The sequence below is a fragment of the Drosophila gunungcola genome, unplaced genomic scaffold (genome assembly GCF_025200985.1).
Source record: "Drosophila gunungcola strain Sukarami unplaced genomic scaffold, Dgunungcola_SK_2 000001F, whole genome shotgun sequence".
Classification (NCBI taxonomy): Eukaryota; Metazoa; Arthropoda; class Insecta; order Diptera; family Drosophilidae; genus Drosophila; species Drosophila gunungcola.
In genome coordinates this window covers 1,490,973-1,512,976 of record NW_026453197.1, presented here as the reverse complement: position 1 = coordinate 1,512,976, position 22,004 = coordinate 1,490,973, and the positions used below count along the sequence as shown (strand labels likewise).

Below are 22,004 nucleotides of genomic sequence, written 5' to 3'. Positions count from 1 at the left end.
GGGAGGTGTGGCCTGCATTGTGGTTATCATACTTTAACAAGTTTTCAAAGAGCATGAAATTTCCTTTGGTCGAGTCCTCGTTCTAGGCTAAAATGCAACTTGGGCGCAAAAATGCAGAACGCAAAATGCAAAATGCTGAAAATGCTGAAAATGCTGCGTGCAGCAAACTTTTTATCGCGGGCGGCCTGGAAAAAATGCTCAAGCAAAATATGGCATTAAAAGCGACCCAGCACAGCCGGCATCATCATAATGGCGAAGAATGGTGATCGGGAAGCTGCTTCCCAAGACTGCAGGTGCATTGTCCGAGTGCGGTCGCATTTTGTTAATTTCTCAGACCTGCCTGGGACCCAAGGAAAGCCAAGAAAGTCAGTTGTTGTGGGTGCCGGCATAGAAAACGAAAATGAATTCATAATTAGATGGCACCATCCGTGCGTAAATAATAATTTTTGCCAGCTTTCCTGGCGCAACCTTGCTCGCTCTCACGCTTGCCGACTCACTCTGCCAGTTAGTTAAAACGCGCGAATGAGTTTTCTTGAGTTTTCCCTCCGCTTTTCCATTGTAAGCGAAAAATTCAGCTTGTGCCGAAGTTTTATATTTAGCCAGCCGGCGGCTCTGTGGGTTGAGTCTGAGCAAGTTTTTATCCAATCGCTGCTCCAGAATACCCTATTTTCTATCTGATTGCTGTGGTATATCCGAATAAATCTTGTCAAGAGTTTACTGAATTTTAATTTAGTAATTTTAATTTAGTAGTGATTTCTCATTGTCATATTAATGCTCTAGTTTCAAATAGGAGAAAAAAGTTAACATGAAGTCAAATTATTGTGACACAAAACCGTTTTCTTAAAGAGAACGTTATTTTTTTTCAACAACAAATCTGCTTCAAAGGATTCTATAGAAGATAAACAAACTGCAAAATTTGAGTTTTACCGAACGTCATATTTTAACTAGAACGTTGCCTCTAGTTCAGTGTCACATATATATTAAAATAATTGTTTTCAAAACAGTTATTTAATTTAATATTAAAACTTTACATGACATTGAGAAATATTATATTTAATTTTTAAGAGTAAAACATTTGAGGGATCACTTTTACTTAAAATTTTTCAGTTGTTTTGAATTTAATTGTATTGCAAGATTGCAAGACATATTTATTTCAAATCTTGTTTAAAATATAATTTTTCAAACACATTTAGTTCAAATATAAAGCTTAAAGCACGTTTAAGTTCAAAAGGCTAATCCTATTTTCAGACTATATCGATCTGTCCCCTAATACTTTTTATTGTTTCAAAATATTTAAAAACAAATCTAATTATTCACTTTATGTTTCTTTTAATGTTGGAATTTGTAAAATACTTAATGAAATTGAATACTTGAAAAGTACTTTAAAATCCAAAAAATACTTTGCTTAGTTTCACCCAGTGAAAAAAAAACTCTTCAGATATAAGGAACTCCCAATTCGCAAGTGGTGGGCAGAAGTTAGCCAAGTTAGCTCCGGCATTGGTATCAACTCGCCGGCATCTTCTTCGCTCCCAGTTTGGCTGCTCAGCTCAGCTCATCTCATCTCGGCTCGGAACCCGGCTCTATTTTGCTCCGTTCTGTTCCGTTTGTTTCTTTATCGCGCATTTGCCAAGTGGCAAAGTTTTCTCGTTATAAGTTTTGTAGCCTTTGTGTGTCTCTCGCGCAGCTCAAAGCTTTTTGCCGAGCCGAGCGCGATGCGAGCAAACTTTCGATATTCCTTGAAAAGTTTATGGCCCAGCGTCGAACGAGTCGCGAATTGCCGAAAAAAAAAATAATGGAAGAGCCTGGCTCTTCGACGGCAACCCGATTTCCCCCTCCCCCACCGACTTGCCAACCCAATTGAGAGTTGGCAAACAAAAAATTATATTATTTTATTGTTGTTTGGCTGGCGCATAACTTTATGCCAAACACTTCGCTCACTGTGGGACTCGCATTATCCCAGCGAAAGTTTCTCGAGATGGAGTATTTTTTTTTTGGCCAAATCGAGGAAATGGAAGCCTTCGGGTTCGTCCATAACTTTTGGCTCCATTTGCCACCGAATTTTGCTAAAGTCAGCACCAGACTCGGGAAAGATAAGGAAAACTATTTCCATATTCATATGCAACTGGCAAGTGCACTTTAAATTCTTGCAAATGAGTAGCTCGGCTCAATGCAGTTGAACAAATTTTCCATTCTTGTTTTGATAGCCAAGAGTTGGTGATTGTCTACATGGATAATTCGGATTATATGATTGTATTGCTTCTTTGTGTTTCTCAGTTCCACACAATCTGTTAAAAAATCAATATTTTTAACAATTATAATAACTAAATTAGCTATGTTTTTTAGTAATAAACGTACACAAAAAGTTTTTCACAACCAAAGAAAAATTATTGTGTTTTTATTAAAAAATTAATAAAATATTTTACCGGGTTGCATTGAGTCTTTCGGTTTGATTCTTAGTTTTATTTTTTCGTATTTTTAAGATAAATGTAAATTACGTTTTTTGAGCATTTCACTTATTGAAACTCATAACTCATGTGTTTTAGGTTTCGGTATTTCATTTCAACACGTCTAATAAAAGTTGTATTGCCTAAAAAATAGTGCATGCAAATGTTAAATAATACCTATTATTGATGAGCAACAACAGGTGAGTATTTTTCGTTGTATGATAAAAAGAGTTCACATAATTTTAAAGCAATATTTAAAACTGATTTTTTTCCCAATGGCAATGTTATATTTAAATAAATGATAAAATGATGGCATTAAATCCTCAGGTCATTATAACATGCAATTCAGTCCACTGAGTTTTATGTGGCCTTAATGGATCTTCCTGCCGTTGACCAAAAGCGGATGCAGTGCATCAGACACGAGCCGAGCCCAACCATATTGTCAGTGTTTCTGACCGACCAGCCATATGTTTGTAATTGCAAATTAAAATGGAATTTTTGTCATACGACTGGCAATTAATATGCAATCGGCGATAAATAATAAACAATAATTAAGAACTTATTATGGGGCAGGGGTGGAGTAGTAGTTGTGGGGGTGTGGCTGTCAAGTGGGCGTGGGGAGAGATTTATGCAGGAACTAATTTTCAAGGTCATTAGAATGCTCACCGAATGGGGAACCCACTGACACCGGAGCGTCCCATTGTTTGGCTAATGCTTATTGATAATCACAGACAATGGACTAGCCCACAGCCCACAGCCCACTGTCATTGTTGTTGCTATATTGTTGTTCAAGCGTAACCCATAAATACTCAGGGGCGGCCAAAACAATTGGTAGGGGTTGGGGAATCCCCATTGGCGGAGACGGCTCCTTGGCTGAGACAATAAACAAGGCAAATCGACGCAACGCAACGCAACGCAATCGATAGGCACTTTGATTTCGGCCTACTGGCTCTACCAAAACAAAACTCCCACCGCCCGCACTCTAACCCACTGCCACGCCCACTTTGGCGGCACAACTATTGTCCTTTTTGGGCGGGCGTGCAGCAAATGGCACAACTTCCGCTTTCGCTTGACTGCTGCAAAATTCACGGAAATTATCAATAAATATGCGAGGCCCGACCCGTAAAATGAATGAAACTGGCAAATTTTTCGCCATATCTCACTCGGCTGATTTTTATGCAGCACCACGGCGCACACAGTCCAATGTCCTGTGTCCTGTGTCCAGTTTTGTGAGCCCCATAACGGAAGCATCATTATCATAAATTATCATTTTGTAGGAATTGCATCCGCTGCGAGCCAGAAAAACCGAGGCAATAACAACAGAAATGACGACAATTTCAATTGCCGGCATCTCTTCCTCTATGTTTCCATCCCTTTCTGGCCCACCCACCCAATCACCCGTCTCACTCCAACTCCCACTCCAACTCTACTTTACTGGACAATTCGAATTGCCAAATACTTTTCTAGTTTAATTTATGGCTGACCAATGTGACCAGGGTCCATAATATGTTTTTTTTTATTTTGCGAAAATCTGTTTCATGTTCAACACTTTAATGCGATTTTTAAATGGCTTTGGGTTAGCTTTTTATATTAAAACAAGAAATAAATCAATTTATGACACATATTAAACATCCTTTAAAACAAATAAATTTTAATTTTTAAGCGTATATGTTTAAAAACATTGAAGCTATATTGATATATAAGTTACCGATGTCCGATCTAATAAATTATTTCAAAGAAGTAAAAACAAAATAAAAAACAGTGAATAGTTTTGTTTTTATTTATGTTCTTAATATTCCGATTGTTCTAATAAAAGCTATATCATAAAGTAGTCCGATTTTAATCAAATTAAAACCTCAATTCCAAAATAAAAAAAGTTACTATATCTCCAAGAACCATAAAAAAATGTTGTTCAAATCGAAGCTCTAATTTTATTTCCCTTTTTTGACCGATTGTTTCTATGGAAGCTTTATAAAATATATTCTCTGCAAAAGTATATAAAGGCGAAAGTTTGTAAAAGATTATCTTCCTATTATGTATTAAATAAAGTAACCATGATGACGTTCTCATATAAAAAATACAACCTTTATAACTTCATTGTTAAAACTAAACCACCTAATTTAATTGTTCCAGAAAAAGCTTAATGAAAGAAAATTTCAAAATTTTGTTCCAAAAAAATTATAAATTTGCTAAAATCGCAAGTAAAATTATCTATAGAAGTAAAGATGATTGATTTTCACAGAGATTTTGATTTGAGATCGACTCTCGAGTCACGTACTCACCATGAATCAGGAACGTGATTGAGGCTACTCAACAGACCTTGCCTGATCCGAGAATGAATCATACATGCACCTTATGAAATCTCTATCGAACTGCTTTGCAGTGGATGCAAACACGTTAAGCTTGTAGAAAAAGTTTTATATATTATAGTTATATCGCAGATAACAGCATTTTCTGTTCTCTAAAAATCTTAAGAAATTATTGCTTTAAATCTGTTGGGTATGATCTTCCAAGTTGTAAAATATACTATGTATAAAGTTTTGTTAGGATATTAAAAAAATGTAATGGACGCTTTTCCTTTTAAAAAAAGGAACCCTGAAATTAAAGTGATGAAATTTAAGGGGTCCAAACTTATAAAATTTGGATGTAGATTTGTATTTTCATCTAGAACGAATAAGTTATTAGTTAAGCTTGAAGTATATATTATAAACTTTTTTATGAAAAATAATCAAAATGGAAAGTGTTGTTTACCAAAACACCTTATTTGTAAAGTGTGGTATCCTCTTCATCGCCTTCCCAGTTTATGTCGCCGTTTTCAGTGGTCGTCTCTTTATAATAAATAATATTTCTATTAATGCAATGGGCAGAAACCCGACAGCCCAACACGAGGAGTAAATAGATGACGTATAGCACAATTCCGACGAGCAGAGCATCATCCTTGACCAGTACTTCGAAATTGTTGTAGGTGATCAGCACGTGGCAGATCATCACAAGAATTACACTGAATATAAATACACCGATAGCCACATCTCTCCAAAAGAACCAGGCAACGAGAACGTCCATCTGGGTAATGCAAAAGGCCAGGACAAAGCCCATGGCTCCCACGACAGCCACTTTAAAGGGGTTCGCAAAGAATCCAGTCCAGATTAGGAGAAAGCATATGAGCAGCGTCAGCACAAGGAACATAAGAGCCACTCCAATAATTATGATGGTAAAAACCAGCGCCCATTCCATCAAAAAACTAGCAGTCCCAAGTGTCAGGAGCTCGTAGCAAATGGCGATGACAATAAAGTTCCAGGGTCTCGAGTACTTTAGCGGTTCAAAGAGATGGATGCAGGTGAGCAGCAGGACCGAAAGGAAGAAACAGGACATCGTGAACACGAGGTGATCGTCCGCAAAGAGGCACAGTAACATCCATTGTGGAAAGGCGACCAGCAAACAGATCGACAAAATAAGCAGTGTGGCGCCCGCAAATTTGGCCTCGCTTATGCCATTCTCATTTTCTGGCATAGTACGACTTGACTGCGGTATCGATGGATAACAACTTCAATCTTCTTTGTCTTTCAGCGCAACTGGGAATTTTGGTAACATGCAAAACATTACAAAAATGTTGTTGTCATTACAAATATTAGAAATGATGCTCAAAACAACTGAGATTAGTAAAAATAAACAAGATTTGACATTTTGTACTTTAAATTGATTTAACTTGGTTACGCCAAAATTAATTCGTCTTGAAAAACGTAGGTCATAGATTTTGACAAAAAGTTATTGTAAAATTATTGTAAACCAATATGTAAGGAGTTTTGTTTTAATGGAATAATATTAAAGTCGTAATCAACCTTTTAATATGGTGAAAAAATAACTTGTTCAATTCCAATGAAAACTATTTTTAGAAACATCTTAAAAAGTACTTAAATACGTATTTATTTTTAACGCTTCTCAGACAATAAAATATATTTTGGTTTTACTTTGTTTAAAGTAAAAATAAAATGTTCCTATTTTTATTATTTTTTTTTTCGAATTTTTAAGCTTAAAATCTAATACAAACCCCAAATTTTAATTTAGTTTAATTAATTTAGTAAATTATTTGCAGATACTTAAAATAGAGGCTATACGTGACATAATTTAAACTTCATTGAATTAAAATATCCTGGTTTTCTTTAAGGGAGGTTCAATCCAATCGTACTATCCCATTTGCCAGCCTCTCCATCCAAATCTAATGTATGGCAGCCGCAAAAGTGCCGACTCTGCCACACCTCTTGAGAGCTTATTCTTCATCGTTTTTGGGCCATCAATTTGAGGCCCGCTGAGCCCCTTTTGGAGAAGAAAACAAAAAAAAGGAAATCAGAGAGCCGAAGCCCGAGAAACGCTAAATAAATGAAAGAAAAAATGTCGCATAAGCCGGCGCAGGACAAACTGCAAGGACACTTGAGGCTCAGCAGCGGCCGAAAGTCCTTTGAAGTTGGATAAAAACTCGAGTCCTGTGGGTGGGCCAGTTTGTCTCCAAGGAAATACAAAAAATTCAGACCGCAAACGGGAGGAGTGAAGAGAAAAATCAATCTGTGACTGCCATTGGTAAGGATATGAGAGGCTCTACAATACTATACAATAACAAATACCAAGTAGCGACCTCAGAGTCCAGAAAAATATATGCTCACAGAAGCGGTCAAAATAGTAGTTTCTAAAATTAAATTAAAAACTAGAAGCATGTGAATATGTATTATTTTAAATGTTTGATATCGGTTACTGTTGGATTTTTTTCAAAAGAGATTAAAGTTTAAAATTTAAGAAAACCACTAAATACTGTTGAAAGCTTTTTAATTAGACAAAAATTTGAGAATTTTGTTACATTTATTGAAACCACATTTTGTATTATTTTTCCCAAAATCAACAAGTATTATGTTCACCACAACTGTACAGCATAATGAAATAAAAATAAAAGGAAATGTTTGGCTGGGAAATTGAATTGGAAATGCGCACACTGAAACACACACGAATTGAATGCTGGAAAAAACCAATCAAATAAGGGAGAGATGCGCCGACTGGTCGTGGACTTCACCTGTCGCCGATTTCGTTCTTAATTTTAATTGAAATTCATACTATATCTTTTTTCGCTCTTTGTTGTTGTTGTTGTTGTTGCTGTTGCAGTGCTTCTTTTCGTATAATTACAAGTGATTAAAATCTGTGAAAATTTATTAAATTACATAAATCAGCAGTGGCATGACCCATCCCCGAGCTCGTTCGACGGGCATTCCCTTGACAATTATAAATTATGCGTTCGTTGCCAGGCACAGCCACCTTCTCCTCCCTCGCCGATGAAAATGAAATTGCTTAACCACAAAATGTCACTTCACCCGTTTGCCCTGCCTGACTGACAATGACCGTTTTTTAACGTTCCTGATTATGTAATTATCTAGGTTTGGGTCTGCGTCCCTCACAGCTTCATCCACCAAAATATAAATATGCGGCTACCCCGTCTCGAGGGTAAAGATTGTACATCGACCTCTTCATTCTGAAGTTACTAGGGCAACCTGTGTCGGTGTGACAGGGAAACCACAAGTCCATATGCCAGTTAGTGGTTTAATTTCAAGATATTTTATTGATACAAATAAATTCCTTTTTTATTTTATTAGATAATAATAGCAATAAGTTTAAAACCAATTAAGTTCTTAAATTAAAATGTAACCAACGAATTAATATTTTCACTAATCGTAATCATGTTTTGTGACTACTTCATAGTACATTATAAATTAATAAACGAAAAAAATAATATTTTGACTTCTTAATCATTTTTGCTTTTATAATACTGTGATTTACCTATCCATTTTATTAACACAACAAAATAAGGTATACATTTTTATGTCGAATTCCAACAATTATTGCTAAACATTCATCACGACAAATTACAATGCCCGCCCATTTGACCCACAAAAAAAAAACGGAAAACAAATGATACAACAAAAAATAGAAAACCAAAAAAAAAAAAAGAAAAGGAAAAATCTACCACAGACAGCAGTTAAATGATGCTACTTAGGCGATAAGAACCGAAAAAAACATCATCCTCCAAAATCAGGACAACCCCAGGCGCGTTATTTGTTTTGTGCGTTGTCCAAAACAATTTCCTTCCTTAATCACATGCTAACAACGAGGGGGAAAAGCAGCCAAAAATGCATTTATCTGACCAGAGGACGAACAAATCAGGAAGAGAAAGTCGCAGAAAAACAAACATATATATATAGACCTAAAAATGTACTGAGAAACATGCAAGCAAACCATTTTACGTAAAATTCTTAAAACTAATCCGTCGAATTAAAAGAATTTTCAGGATCTACATTTGTTTTTCAAAACTAAGATTTTTGGAAACAGTACTTCACAAATTTATTGGTTTTAACCAGGAAATCAATTAAAATTAAGTATCAAAAAACATGTGGACTACTGCCAGAGTTATGTGAACTAATAAAGAAATGAAAACTAACTTCCATTAAAATCTATTTAAATTAAGCTCGTGGAATTCATATTTTTTTCAGTAATAAATTTTAAACTGGAGTCAAAAATGAATTTAAAAGATACGTCTAAAAAATTTAAAGGACTTAAACCAAATAAAAGAAATCAAAACAAACTATATGATTTTTAATTTTGCAATATAAACTGATAATTATTTTGTTTTCCTTATTTATGTTCTATTGAACATGAAATTAAACCCAACAGAACATTGACACATTTTTTGCATAATTGCACTCAAAAACAATTTTTTCTTGCTCTGTAAATATATGGAAGACCCAGGCACAACGTTTCTAATTGTAAAAGATAAAAAAGCAAGGCAACTTTGGGCTGCTCGACATTTCTCGTTAGACCCCGGCAACAAAAAAAAAAAAAAAATGAAAGCGGTGAAGATAAATGACAGGCAACTTTTGGGTGTGGGCCCCGTGGATTTTGGATCGGACTAAAGAATGGGAACGAGTCCCACAGAGTGCGTGTGTGTGAAGACATTTGCCGGCAACTGTAGCATACTTTCGAGTGTCTTTGGGCTTTCAGCACATTTTATGTGTGCCAACAGCTTGTCGAGTGGTTCTGGTACTGGTACTGGTTCAGCTTCTGCCTGCTGCCCGCCTTCCCCACTTTTTAGGGGTTCGGTTTTTTTTTTCGGTATTTGTCCTATCGATGTCGCCATAAGTTGCACAAACCCCTTCAGATGTCGACCGCCTTGTCCGCCTGCCACAATTTCCCCGATTCCGCATCGCTCTCTGCTTGACCAAGTGCAAAATGTCAAGTTTCCTCACTTTGATGTACGTCTAGATGGCCGGGGGTGTATGTAAATACGTATAGCTGTAGCTTATCGGCTGCCGTGTAGTGTGTTTTAATCGAAAACACCACCCTAACCTAGGCCAAATAATCTTACTTAAAGCTGATTATTCCTCGTAATGGGAGCTGGCTTATCTGCGATCTGTTCTGAGCCTATAAATTAATTGAACTGTTTTGATTGTGCCCGTCATATGTCTGCATTTTATGTGTCTGCATTGATTGGAAAATCCGCTGTTCAAGGGTATTATGAACTTTCTAATTAAATTGCTACACCACTCTAAAATTTTTCATTGCACGGTAGGTTTTAAACCTTTTACAAAAGTGAAATAAAAGGTTGAAATCATTGGGGTATTCAAACGACTTTTTTAAGTGAACTTTTATCAAAGGATAACATCATTGGGGTATTAAAAATCATTTCCAAACTAACTTTCATAAAAATGTCGAATTTTTTAGGGGATTTCATTAATAAAAATGATTTAATTGCATTTTACTCTTATATTGGTACTACATGATTTTGAAATAACTTTTATAATTCGATTTTGCTACAAGTTATCCTGAATTTCATCTGCTGAGGCTAAGAACATATAAATTATCATTGGAAACCATCTATAGCAAGCCAACTGAGCATTTTCTCATGGCAAATTATCGAAGATTAACGATAATTAAATTTATTGATGGCATATGTAACCCTCATTGACATCAAATTTCAGGCAAACATCATTAGTCTGGGTCATGCAAACCAACAAATGGAATTTGGTAGGGGTGTCTTGTAGTTAGAATTCGAGGGTCCTGAGGTAATCTGTCATTTGCCTTTTTAAACCTAACTGCAAATTGAACAACAAAGTAATTGTTCAAAAATATTCAAGATTACAGCATTTCGAGGGGAAATGCGGGCAAAAAAAAAGGAAAAACTATTTGTTTCCTCCCTAAATCTGAACTAGTACTTTCAATTAAAACTATCACTGAACTTGACCTCCATTTGATTATGCGGGTCCTTACCTCTTATATGGCATGTAAATCAATTTATTTCCTGTATTTGGTTAATATATTTGGGTTTATTGTTCACAAGTTGTGTTTGTTTTCCTTGAGTTGGGGTGTTTAGGCCGGCAAATAGGAAAGACAATTTTTATTGGATTTTATTTTTATTGTCCTACATAAATTTATTTATTTTATGATATTTCATGTTTATTTTTTTGTGGGCACATTGATATTTGACAGCTATTGCGGGTCCCGGAAACGCCCAGTTTTTCTGATTTCTTTTTATGGAATGCAATTTTATCGGCATGTTTCTTGGTCGATTTGTTTTACTTGTCAGTAAGGGTCAAAATGGTTTATTAATCTATGCAAATTATAGTATGCGCAGTAAAATAAATATGTAATCCTCTTGTTAAATATTTATATAATTTTATTTAAAATCGTTCAGAGGACTTAAAGTCTTTTAAAAACTAATATTATATTTATGTGAGTAAGTGTGAGTATGAGTGTGATTAGTAGAATACCCTTTCATAAAAGTTCACGGTATGTTTTGGCCTGTGGTGTTCACAATGATCTTAAATAAGGATTTAGACAGAGTAATATGCATTTTATAATTTTTTTTTAAGGATAGAATAAACACAACAAGAAACAGAAAAAAAAGCGTTTTAGAACCACGGGGTAACTTAGAATTGGCATCAAGGAATCATAAATTAAAACAAGTGTGGGTAGCTAATAATTTTTTTTTGCAGGACTTCTGGTTGATGAAGCCCATCGACTGCTCGACGGGTCAAGGATATTAAATCGTGTACGACACCCTCGTAAGCAGTTTTCCTCCTGCCCGGACCCAAGTAGTCGTAAAAAATCAGGGAGCGCACGTGTCCATTTTTTTCGTCCTTTTATATGAATTTCGGGCGCTTGCATGTCCACGACCGAGATGCGTGAATAATTTTGTTGCAGGACCTTTGGTCACGCTGTGAATCAATCTTGCGGGCACAGGAAGTAAACAACGGCCCCCGCCCCTCTGAGTCAATGAATATGGGAATTAATGAATGCAATTTTCGAATATTTTACGAGCAAGTTCGCATGGAGCATTTTAAGCTTGAAAAGTCTTAAAGCCCGCCCGAGTTGTTGGAACAAAATGGAGCAACTCCGTTGCTTTTGGGGTGGATCTGGGGGCGAAGGGCAAACTATTAGCGTTTAGTGCGCATGTTTAAGGACGAAATCCCCGCCAACAGGGAGCAGAGCAAACAGCAACACTTCAAAGTGGTTGCAACCCTGAGTAACTTTTTCTCCCTTTTTTTTTCCTGTTCCTGCGGCGCGTCCTTTTTTGCGCCATTTGTATTGGCATTTGGCAGCGCGTGCTCCAATAAGAACAAAAGGATTCCCCCACACCCCTCGGCCATCTCCACCACGCGTCCGCCAATTTTGTTTGTTTGGTTTTTGGTTCTTTTTTTTTTGGGGGGGTGAGAGGAACTTCCGAGCTGGGAGGCAAAGACCCACAGACAGGCAGACATGGCCAAGGGTTATTGTAATGGCCATGCGAAGAATTAAATGCAACTATTTATCATCGTTCGCCACTTTTACTATCCAATTTTCACAATAATAATATTGATCTACAAAGCACTCGCATTTGTTAATATGCTTACAAATTTGTATAAATGGTACAAACGCTAAGTTTTCTTACCATTTAAAAAATTTTAACATACATAATGTAAATAAAAGATGATTATCCCGCTTATAGTTTTAATATTTACTTAGATTTTAATAATTTCACTAGTTTAAGTCCGTAATGATGTTTGGTATAATTATTCAATTTTAGACGCTCTTTAGACATAGATTTAATTAACCAACAAATTAAAAAATATAATAAAAAAAAGGTTTTGTGAGTTTTAAAGGATCTGATAATTAAATCTATAAAGAAAGCATTCTCATTTCGTATCAATTGTCCTCAATTTTGGGTTGTGGCGTAATTATGGTTATATTTTGTTGTGTTTCTATAGTAATAAAATAACAAATTTATTGCTATTATTTGCTACTTGTCGTGTACTATTATTACAAAATCATTAATTTTGCTAAACGCAATCAAAACAATTTACTTGTAAATTTGTAAAATAAATATTTATTTGCATTATTTATATTTAAGTTTATTTCTTTTTTATGAATGAAAATAAATTATGATAAAATTGTTTATACAAATAATAGTATTTATAATACCAACTAGCATTGAAATGTCACGACGAATAGAAATTATTTTACAACTATATTATTTTACAACTTCGTACAGTTATTTTTTCAATGCCTATAGTAATAGACATGGAAACCTCTGCATACGCATAATTCGCTTTCGATTTGCATAACCCACAAGAACACACCCACAAAGCAACACCCAGTGCCACCGCAGCCAGCGAGAGAAGCGAAACCACAGCAACAACTTATCGCCATCCTCATCAACTCATCGCTTTATGAATGGATCTGTCATATTATTTCGGCAATGATGTTGACAACAACAACGGCAGTATCCTGGTTTACAGCTTCGAAATATCCCCCTGTGTGCAATATTTATCATGTCACATAATATTTTTCTGGCATTTGCACGTCACCCCCACACTCTACACCCCCCTTTGAATTTTCGTGTTTCTACTTCTTTCCTGCGCTCCCTTAAATTTTGGCTTAAGCAGCTGATACGCACACACACAAACACACACACACACACACAGGAAGGTCCTGAAATCACAACCCCTTCGCTAACGAAACGATGTGGGCGGCTGTTTTGGGCTTTTGGGTGTGGGGCAGCGGTTGGTTGCCAGCCATCAATTGCAGCCATCAACCACCGCCGTCAGGGCGTCTGCCTGCCTGATATCACTGGAGAACTCCAAGAGCCTGCAACACTGGGAAAAGCTATAGATAAAAAAATATATAAAAAAAATATAACATTATTGGTTTTTTAATTTGTTTCGAAAAAATTTTTTGAGTATAGTAATGGTTTACAATTTCAGGATTACGCTTTTAATTTTGTTAAAATCGGAAAACGATTTAATGTAATTTTTGGCAATAGGTGTTCTTTTCTATGAAATATGAATACTAAAATAAATAAATATGAAGAATGGTTTACAATTTCAGGATTTCGCTTTTAATTTTGTTAAAATCGTTATTTTCCTGTTTTAATATGAAATATGAATATTAAAATAAATAAATATGAAGAAAAGTTATAGAAAAGTAATATTTATGGAAATTTCACTTATGGAAATAAGATTTAATGAATTATAGGTCGCCAAACGCTTCTCTAGCTAAGTTCGATTTATGGCAAATTCTGAGTTAAAATCGAGTTACAGTTTAAGAAAATGTTCAATAATTTAAAAAAATTTCCAGTTAATTTATTTTTAAGGATAATATTAAATGTATAGGAATGCATGAATATTAATTGTTAGATAAATATAGAAATATATATAAAAAAGTACTTCTCTCAGCATATTACTTTAAATAAAGTATAGGGTTTTACAACTGATTTCAAATTATAAATTTAGATATTTATTTAGTTACATATTCCAGAAGATTACTTCTTAAATCCTAATAAAATTCAAACAAATTTCTATAGTGTCATAAGTGAAATACAAACTTTATATGCATTTTATTGTTTTTATTTTTTTCCATAAAGCCCTCAAGTATTTTTAAGGTCTCAGTGTAGTTCAACCAAAACGAGAACTCATACCACCGAATGCTGCTCATTGAATTTTCTGCTGATTTCATTTCGACTTCTTTTGCTCCGCTGGGAACAAACTTAAAGTGAGTGTGGATGGGTGTGTTTGTGGGTGTGGGCAGAAGGAAGAAGTGGGTGGGTTTGGGGTGGCTGATTGTTGTTGTCCCAGCTTCTGTTTTGCCTGTAAATATTTTTGGCAATTGTCGCTTCCCCTTTCCCCTCGATTTCCCAAGAGTGCAAATTAATGATGTCTTCCCCCTTGGTCTCAAAATGGAAATTACTTATAAATTGCTCTAGCTGTTGTTGTTTTCTTACACTATTTAGGCAAATTTAATAACCCAATCACTGGATATATATTTCTATAAGTGTATATATTTGCATACTAGCATGCTAGCAAGAAGTCGTCTTTGTAATATGATGTTATTGAAAATATATTATATTTTACTTCTATGTTTGACATTTCTGCATTATTTTGAATGGTTAGTCTTAAGAAATGCATATAAACGAAATGCACGCTTCATTAATTAGGGTAAAGGTTTTAAAATAACATGACTCACTATCCATAAAGCTCAAATTTTGTTTGAAGAGCTAAAAGAATTTTATACTATAATAATAATAAATGAAAAATTTATTTAATAACTATTGTATAAAGACTACTCTACCAAAAATTTAGCAAGCAGTCTTTAATTTAGTTTCAGATTAAGACATTAATGGCAGCAGTTAGCTAGGGTTACGTTTTTGTTAAACTACGGTTAACGTCCAAGATCTTACTCATGGCTAACTCTGAAAGCCGGTTTCGTCGTCCAAGTGTCCGCCACTCAGGAGTTGCCCTCAGAATTTTCATCCATCAACACCTGAGCAGAAAGGCAGTCTCAGTCCACACCCAAGCCCAGAAGCTGGGAAGGAATGGCGCCGAGTGCCGAGGACGTCGGACCGCACTTGAGGCGATCCAGGGAAGCGGAACGAGCGGAAGAAGGAGCGGCAGCTGGCCAAGTACCGCGTCGCCATCATCGACATCAGCGCCGTCGTCGTCGTCGACATCGTCGTCGTCCTTCCTCGCAACACTCTCAATTAAAATGTCCTCGCTTGGTAAGCGTGAGCGTTCAAGAGGCCATGAAAACTCCTTATTACATGGTGTCAGCGGACCGGCCACACTGAAATTATTATTTTTTTTTACAAAAAAAGTCTTAACTTGGAAAATCAAAAAAAAAAATCCAACAAATTAGGAAAATAAATAGATCAAATAAAAAACTTATCAAGCAAAAACATTAATTTTTTAATAAACTAAAGCAAGCCCTCTATAAAATCAACATAATAATAAGACAGTTTCTTAAAAAGACAAAAACATACCGTACCATACTCAACTTATTTAAATAAAAAATATTTCTATTAAGTCAAGGGTCCATAATTTTCGCAGAATTCTTATATGCATATATTTGATTTCCTTACCAGCTAGATTTTAGAATCGATTTCTAGGTATTTTATGTAATGGATTTTTTTGTGGTGCAAGGACACACCACAACCCAAACCCACGCGGTGACATGCCCAAGCTGAACCCGCACCACAGTCGCAAACCGCTTCTAACCCGAACCCGCGAGGGTTCTTGGCACCTACGTGTTAATAACGCGAAATGCAGTGAAATTTTTGTATTTTCAAGCACGCACTCGAGTGTGCCACGCCCCGCAGTCCTTGCCGCCCCCCGCCCATCCACCCGACTTGAAACAGAAACCCTCCACGAGGCAGAAGTAGAAAATAAAAATTGCTGCAAACCAGAAATCATTGAGTGAGTTGGCAACACTTGGTGGCCCAAAAGGAGATTTCTCTGTGGGAAAGAGGGGGTAGTTTTTTTTTTTATTTTTTTTTTTTGCGGCAAGGGATGGCGACTAAAAAACACTTTAAAGAAAGCTAAAATTTTGTTTAATTTTTCTGTTTCTTCTTTCTGAAATCCGAAACACTTCAAATATTTGGGGAGAAGAAGGCCAAGCCATAATGTTGCGACAACTTGACGCCAAGCGAAGGGAATGTGAGAAAATGGACATGGGAAATTTTAAACCCACTTGCCAGCTGCCTAAAGGGCAGCACTTAAAAGGACATCCCCCAACTTTGTCCTCTGGGCCATGTTTACTTTTGCAATATTGACACGAAAATGTTTACACAAAAATACAAATCGCGACCGTGCCTTATTTCTCCTCCTCTTCGGGAAGCAAAAGTTAAAATTGCCAGCAACTTAAAACACCCTTTTAGAGGGAAAATAAAATAAATTACTTATTAAATTGAATATACGAAAATAATAGTTTTAGAAAGTAATTTATTTTGAAATAAAAACTCATTTGTTTGCAATAGTTTACAAATATTGCGAAAATAGGTTCTAAACATTTTAAAAATTAAAACCGTGTATCAAATTTATGTTTAGTTCATTTTTTTAATATTTTTCTTTTATTAATAAAATTGATTTTCCTGCCGCGCACCAAACACGTCGAATTCAGTTTTCTCTGTGTAATTAATTCCTTTATAGTAAATTTTTTATCAATCTTAGTTATTTAAATTACTGTTTTTAACAAAAAGCTTAAACTTAAACTTTTTTGACAATAAAATACTAATATATAAACAATTTTATTATTTCCTTCAACTCAAAACAGTGCTTTCATCTTCGGTGCTTCCCATTTGACTTTTTGTACTTTTTGTGTGTTGTGTTGTGTCTGCTTGTCGTCTACAATTTCCACATGTGGATTTTCCTTGAAAGGCTTTTTGCTGGGGAAAAGTTTTCGCTGCAGCTGGAGGGCACCAATAAACGTCAGACGCGTGTCAGGGCGCGTCCTTTGTATACTGACACCTCTATGGCTGATTTGATCCGAACTTTGGAGAACTTCGAGAGCGACGAGGCTACAGGTGAACAGGATGTACTTGGCCACTGTGCGGCTGTCACCTTCGATTGGACGAATCGGATAAGTTAGCCGTGGGAAAAGCGGCGACTCAAGTTGTTGATATGTGTTAGGCACAAATAAAGCAAGATAGATTGGGGGTACAAATGAATTAAAACAATAATTTATTAATTAATAGTTAGTTTTTAGTATTACCATTTATTTGATTACTCTTATTTAGATATTTGCAGGTACTGTCTTAGCTCGATTACTTGCTATTGAATTCTTATAATAAATTAATCTTTGGCTCTACATTTTGTGAGCTTTGAAACAAAAAAAGTCAGAGAAGACGAAAAAACATTATTTAAAATTTAGCTTTCAGAAATTTAGAAAAACTAATTTTATTGTTTAAAGATTCAGCTCCTAAAAAATTAAGCATAATATATTACACTTTTTTTATTTATATATATAAATTTATATATAGCTATTAAATTGTTTATTTAACAATGTCTTTGGCACGCGTTGCAGATTAAAAGCGCTACTATTTGTCTATTCCTACGTAATGTAAATAATTTTTTCCGCGTTGCCAGTTCTTATCAAACGACAGAACAGCAAACACACACGCGCAGAATTAAGAAAAAAAGTAAATCTCTTTGACTAATACAATTAAACTGATAACTTAACTAAGTCAAACATGTCGACCGACCGAAATCACCCACTGAAAAGTGTCGACCCCTTTTTGCCCTGTGGTCATGCCGCGACTTAATTCGGAATCCCCTCGTTTTCTTGAGCTCGAAGAGCTGCGAGTCTTGGACTGAAAACTTATGTCAGCGGCACGCGTCGCCGGCACGTGACCCCGACATGAAAATCACGCTCAAGATCGCTGGAGATGGCAAATGGATAGGGCTGATGGTGGCGAAGGGTCTAAATGGGAGTCCAAATCGTGGAGGTGATGAATGCCTGTGTGCAGATGCTTTTAAATTTAAATCGAATCAAATTGATTTGCTTACAGTTCCAGTTTCACTTTTTTATACTCGACGAGACTACACTCAAAAAATCAGTTCGAATTTGGAATCGGGAATCAAAAGTTGAACAATATGTAATCTTTTTTAGTACAAAGAATTCATTTGTGTTCAACCAAGATTTCAAGGTGGCTCTGAACGGAAATCTTTCAGTAACCTATACAAAACTATTAAAATTAATTCATCAGAGTGGTACAGATTTTTTTTAATAAAATATTTTGCAACCAAAATGAAAATAAAATTATTATAAGCAATTCTTGTATTTTCACATATATTTTGAAATTAAGTTATGTTAAGGTTTCTTCAAATTACTCGTGTTCTAAAGAATTCGTGTAAATTCTTTTTTCTTCAAGTTATAAAAAAAAAAAACCTCCATAATAATTTTTTTTTAAGTGTAGTATCAATTGAAACGCCCCTTTCAAAAATTGGGCAAAAACCGAAGGACAGCTGAGAGTGCACCGTGCCTTGTCCACGTTCTAGCTCATTGTTTAGCCATTTGACAAGTGTTTTGACAATATTTATTTGAGTTGCTACAACCCACAGCCACAGCCCCGCCCCTTCGGCATGCCCATCCTCTACCGCCCACATTCGAGCCACTGCCGCTGGGTAATTTGATTTCCTCGACGCTGCCATCATCTGCATCCTTGACGGCGGACACGTTTCTGCCTAATGGAGTTGCTCGAGTGGCGTGAATTTCAATTAAATTAAATCAAAATGTTGCATTTTTTATTAAGGCCATTAGCAGCACACACGCGAACTCCCGCCCGGAGGCTCCCCCCGCTGGCCCCTAGTTAGTTAAATTAAGTTAAGGTACCCCCTCGCCTGTGCCAAAAGAACTTGTATCTTAATGTGCATAGCGAAGTGCCAGTCTTGACTTGCCGTGCTCCACCTGCTGGTGCTTATGTAAGCCCAGTGGGTGATTGGACCCCACAGTTGGGAAAGAAAGTTATTGAAAAATTTGCAAAGAGCTAATAAAAAAAACAAATCTGTTTCAAATTAAATATACTTTAACAATTACTTTAATAAAAACCGTTTTTTAAACGGTAAAGGTAAAAATGGGAATGGTAATGCAAGCAACAAGCTAATACCATTTTTTTGTATACAGTATTGATAACATTAATATAAAATTGAAAGAAATTACCTTATCTTAATAGAGTCGTTAAATAACCAAATTTTATATTTTCATAAACTAATATGCAATTATGATTTAAGACAGTTGTAATAAAAACATAATATATATCAAACTTTGTAGGTGCAATGTTTTAAATTTAGACTGTCCTTTTTACTCATAAATTCGAGGTAGACAGGAAAAACTGTTCCTGAGAAAATTGAAGGAATGAGGCGTCAAGAGAGGCTGTGTCGAATAAAGTGGGAGTGGTGTTTCCCTATTGTTACATGTGCATTACGAGTAAAGCTGCAGTGCTCAGAAAATTCTGGAAAAAGGGAGAAAATGCAACTTTGAGTGGCAATAAACAATGCATAATGAGTTGAGAGTCTCGTCATTATTGTTGCTGGCCGCCGCTGAGACATGCATTAGTCAAACAGGTAATTTAAATTAAACCAAAACAATAAGCTGGCATTTAAGAAAGGTGCGAAACGCATTGTGCCATTAGCAAATTGCAAATTAAGATGCAAACACTTCAGGTCCAACCATTTATGGTTCCAAATCCAAAAAAAGAAGTAATGCAAGATTCGCCAAGATTTTGCTTTAAAAAATATTTACGTTTTAAGCGTAAAGTAAAAAAATTTTAATAATACTAAATTGTACAAATAAAAATTCTCGGACAAGACAAAAATTTTTCTTTTTTCGAGATCCAGGCTCAATGACACTTGACTATGGTAAAATAGAATTTTCTAAGCATTATTTCCCACTACAGCTATGGTCCATCAGCTCTGGTATTTGCGCTATTTTTAATTTAAGAAAATCACGTTTTCTTTTCTTTAGTTTGATAATGATAATGGTCAACCAATTTTAGTACACATTTTGTGAAAAAAAATGTCTTTTGGTTCTTCTACATGGTATATTTTGATTTCCTTCCCTAACTTAAGCAGAAGCGAATACGTAAGCATTTTAATTTTCAAAATTACAGTGAAATTAAAAAATCCCAATTTGTGAACAGGGTTTAAAAATTAAATAAAATTATTTTCTTCTATGATTTTTTTTTACATAAAATGTCGTTGTGTTTCTATTATCAGTCGTTCAAATAATTATTTGAAGCAAAGTTCTTCAGGTTTCAGAATTTACCTTTTTTTTCCCTCTTGTGCTGTGTGTGTTCCTAGAAATCAAATATTGGAGGATATAAACATTTACTCCAATAACATTATTTATTTTAAATGGAATTTCAAGCTTTTTGACTTTTATAACGAGGTAACAATAAAATACTCAAAAATTAAATCAAATGGCAGAGGCATTTATATTTTCATCCCTAATTAGACCAAACCTACTTCCTTTTTATTTGTTTTTACCATTTCTTGGTATATAGTATATTAACAACCAGTGGGAAAGGTACTAGTTTTTTGGATCTTGGTAAGATACAAAGTGTTTTTGAAAATAAGTACTTAGGAGAGGTAAAAGGTATACAATTTGCCAATAAAGAAGGTAAGATATAAGGTAAAAAAAAGGGGAAAAACACATTTTTCAATATCAATTTAACGCTCTGGCAATTAAGTCTGCTTGTAAAACATGCAAAAAGATACATCTTACATCTTGCATATTTGGTGGAATTAACTTATCATCAAGTTGCAGTGAAATGATGCTGTTTTTATATTACAAAATGTAATTTAGTGGTATCAATCTATTTGTAAATCAAAAATATTTTAGTTCCTAATACAACATATTCTCAAGATAGGTAAGATAAAAGGTTGCCTCACATTTTGTATACCTAGGTAAGGTATAATGAACGAAAAAAATTAATTTAGATTCCTACCTAGCTTTAAGTATCTAAACACGGTGAAGACAAGACATCTTATTAGAATCGGCAACAGTGCGTATGAGCCATACTAAACGTTAGCCGCTGTGCTGCTAATTTCATTATTTGTTCTGTACAGCTATACAAAATGTAGTAAAAATCGCTCTAGTATACATCGATTTAACAGGATTCTTTTTAAAAAAATTGAATTTTGTCTTAAGATGTAAGAAAACATTGACAGAGCCCTGTTAGCCGAATGGGTTGAGTCATTGCTAGATTAATTTTGTAGTTTGATCCATGGAATGGGTCTGCGATAAAATTTTTTTTTAAAAGGGAGCTGTGCCATTTTGGATCATTGGTGTTGTATTTGTGTTTTAATTATTTCGCTGTTAGGGCTGGTTATGCTAAATGTAAGCGCAAATTGGTTGAAAATAAAAAAAAAAAATGATATAAATGATGGTGGATTGATCTCTGTGGAAAGGAGCTATAAGGAACATTTTTAAAAAAAATCTCTTAGGAGCTCCTCTGAGTTCACCAATACAAACAAAACACAATGCAATGCGCAAAAGACCAAGTAAAATTATTTTAAAAATATTTCTTGAGTAATCAATAAAAAAAGTCTACATATTTTTTGAAAATATAACCCAGTCCAATACTTGAACCAGTACGTTAGCCATGGCATGCACCAAGTCAGTTTCAGCAGCTTAAAATACCAACTAGACTTTTTTTAACGTTGCCTTTTTATTAATTTCTAACACGCCAACTGTGCAAGAACTGGAGTGTTTTTTTATGAT

At 35.1% G+C, this 22,004-nt stretch overlaps 1 protein-coding gene across 1 annotated transcript; it reads right to left on the bottom strand.

Moving 5' to 3' along the window:
• Window positions 1-5,135: 5,135 nt before the first annotated feature.
• On the bottom strand, window positions 5,136-6,105 carry LOC128261603 (uncharacterized). Its single transcript, XM_052995383.1, has one exon. It carries the CDS (start codon window positions 5,952-5,954, stop codon window positions 5,205-5,207), a length of 750 nt encoding a protein of 249 aa, XP_052851343.1. The 5' UTR covers window positions 5,955-6,105; the 3' UTR covers window positions 5,136-5,204.
• Between the last annotated feature and the right edge of the window lie 15,899 nt (window positions 6,106-22,004).

Coding starts and splice junctions, on each gene's coding strand:
- LOC128261603 (XM_052995383.1), bottom strand. CDS start 5,954: ATGCCAGAAAATGAGAATGGCATAAGCGAGGCCAAATTTGCGGGCGCC.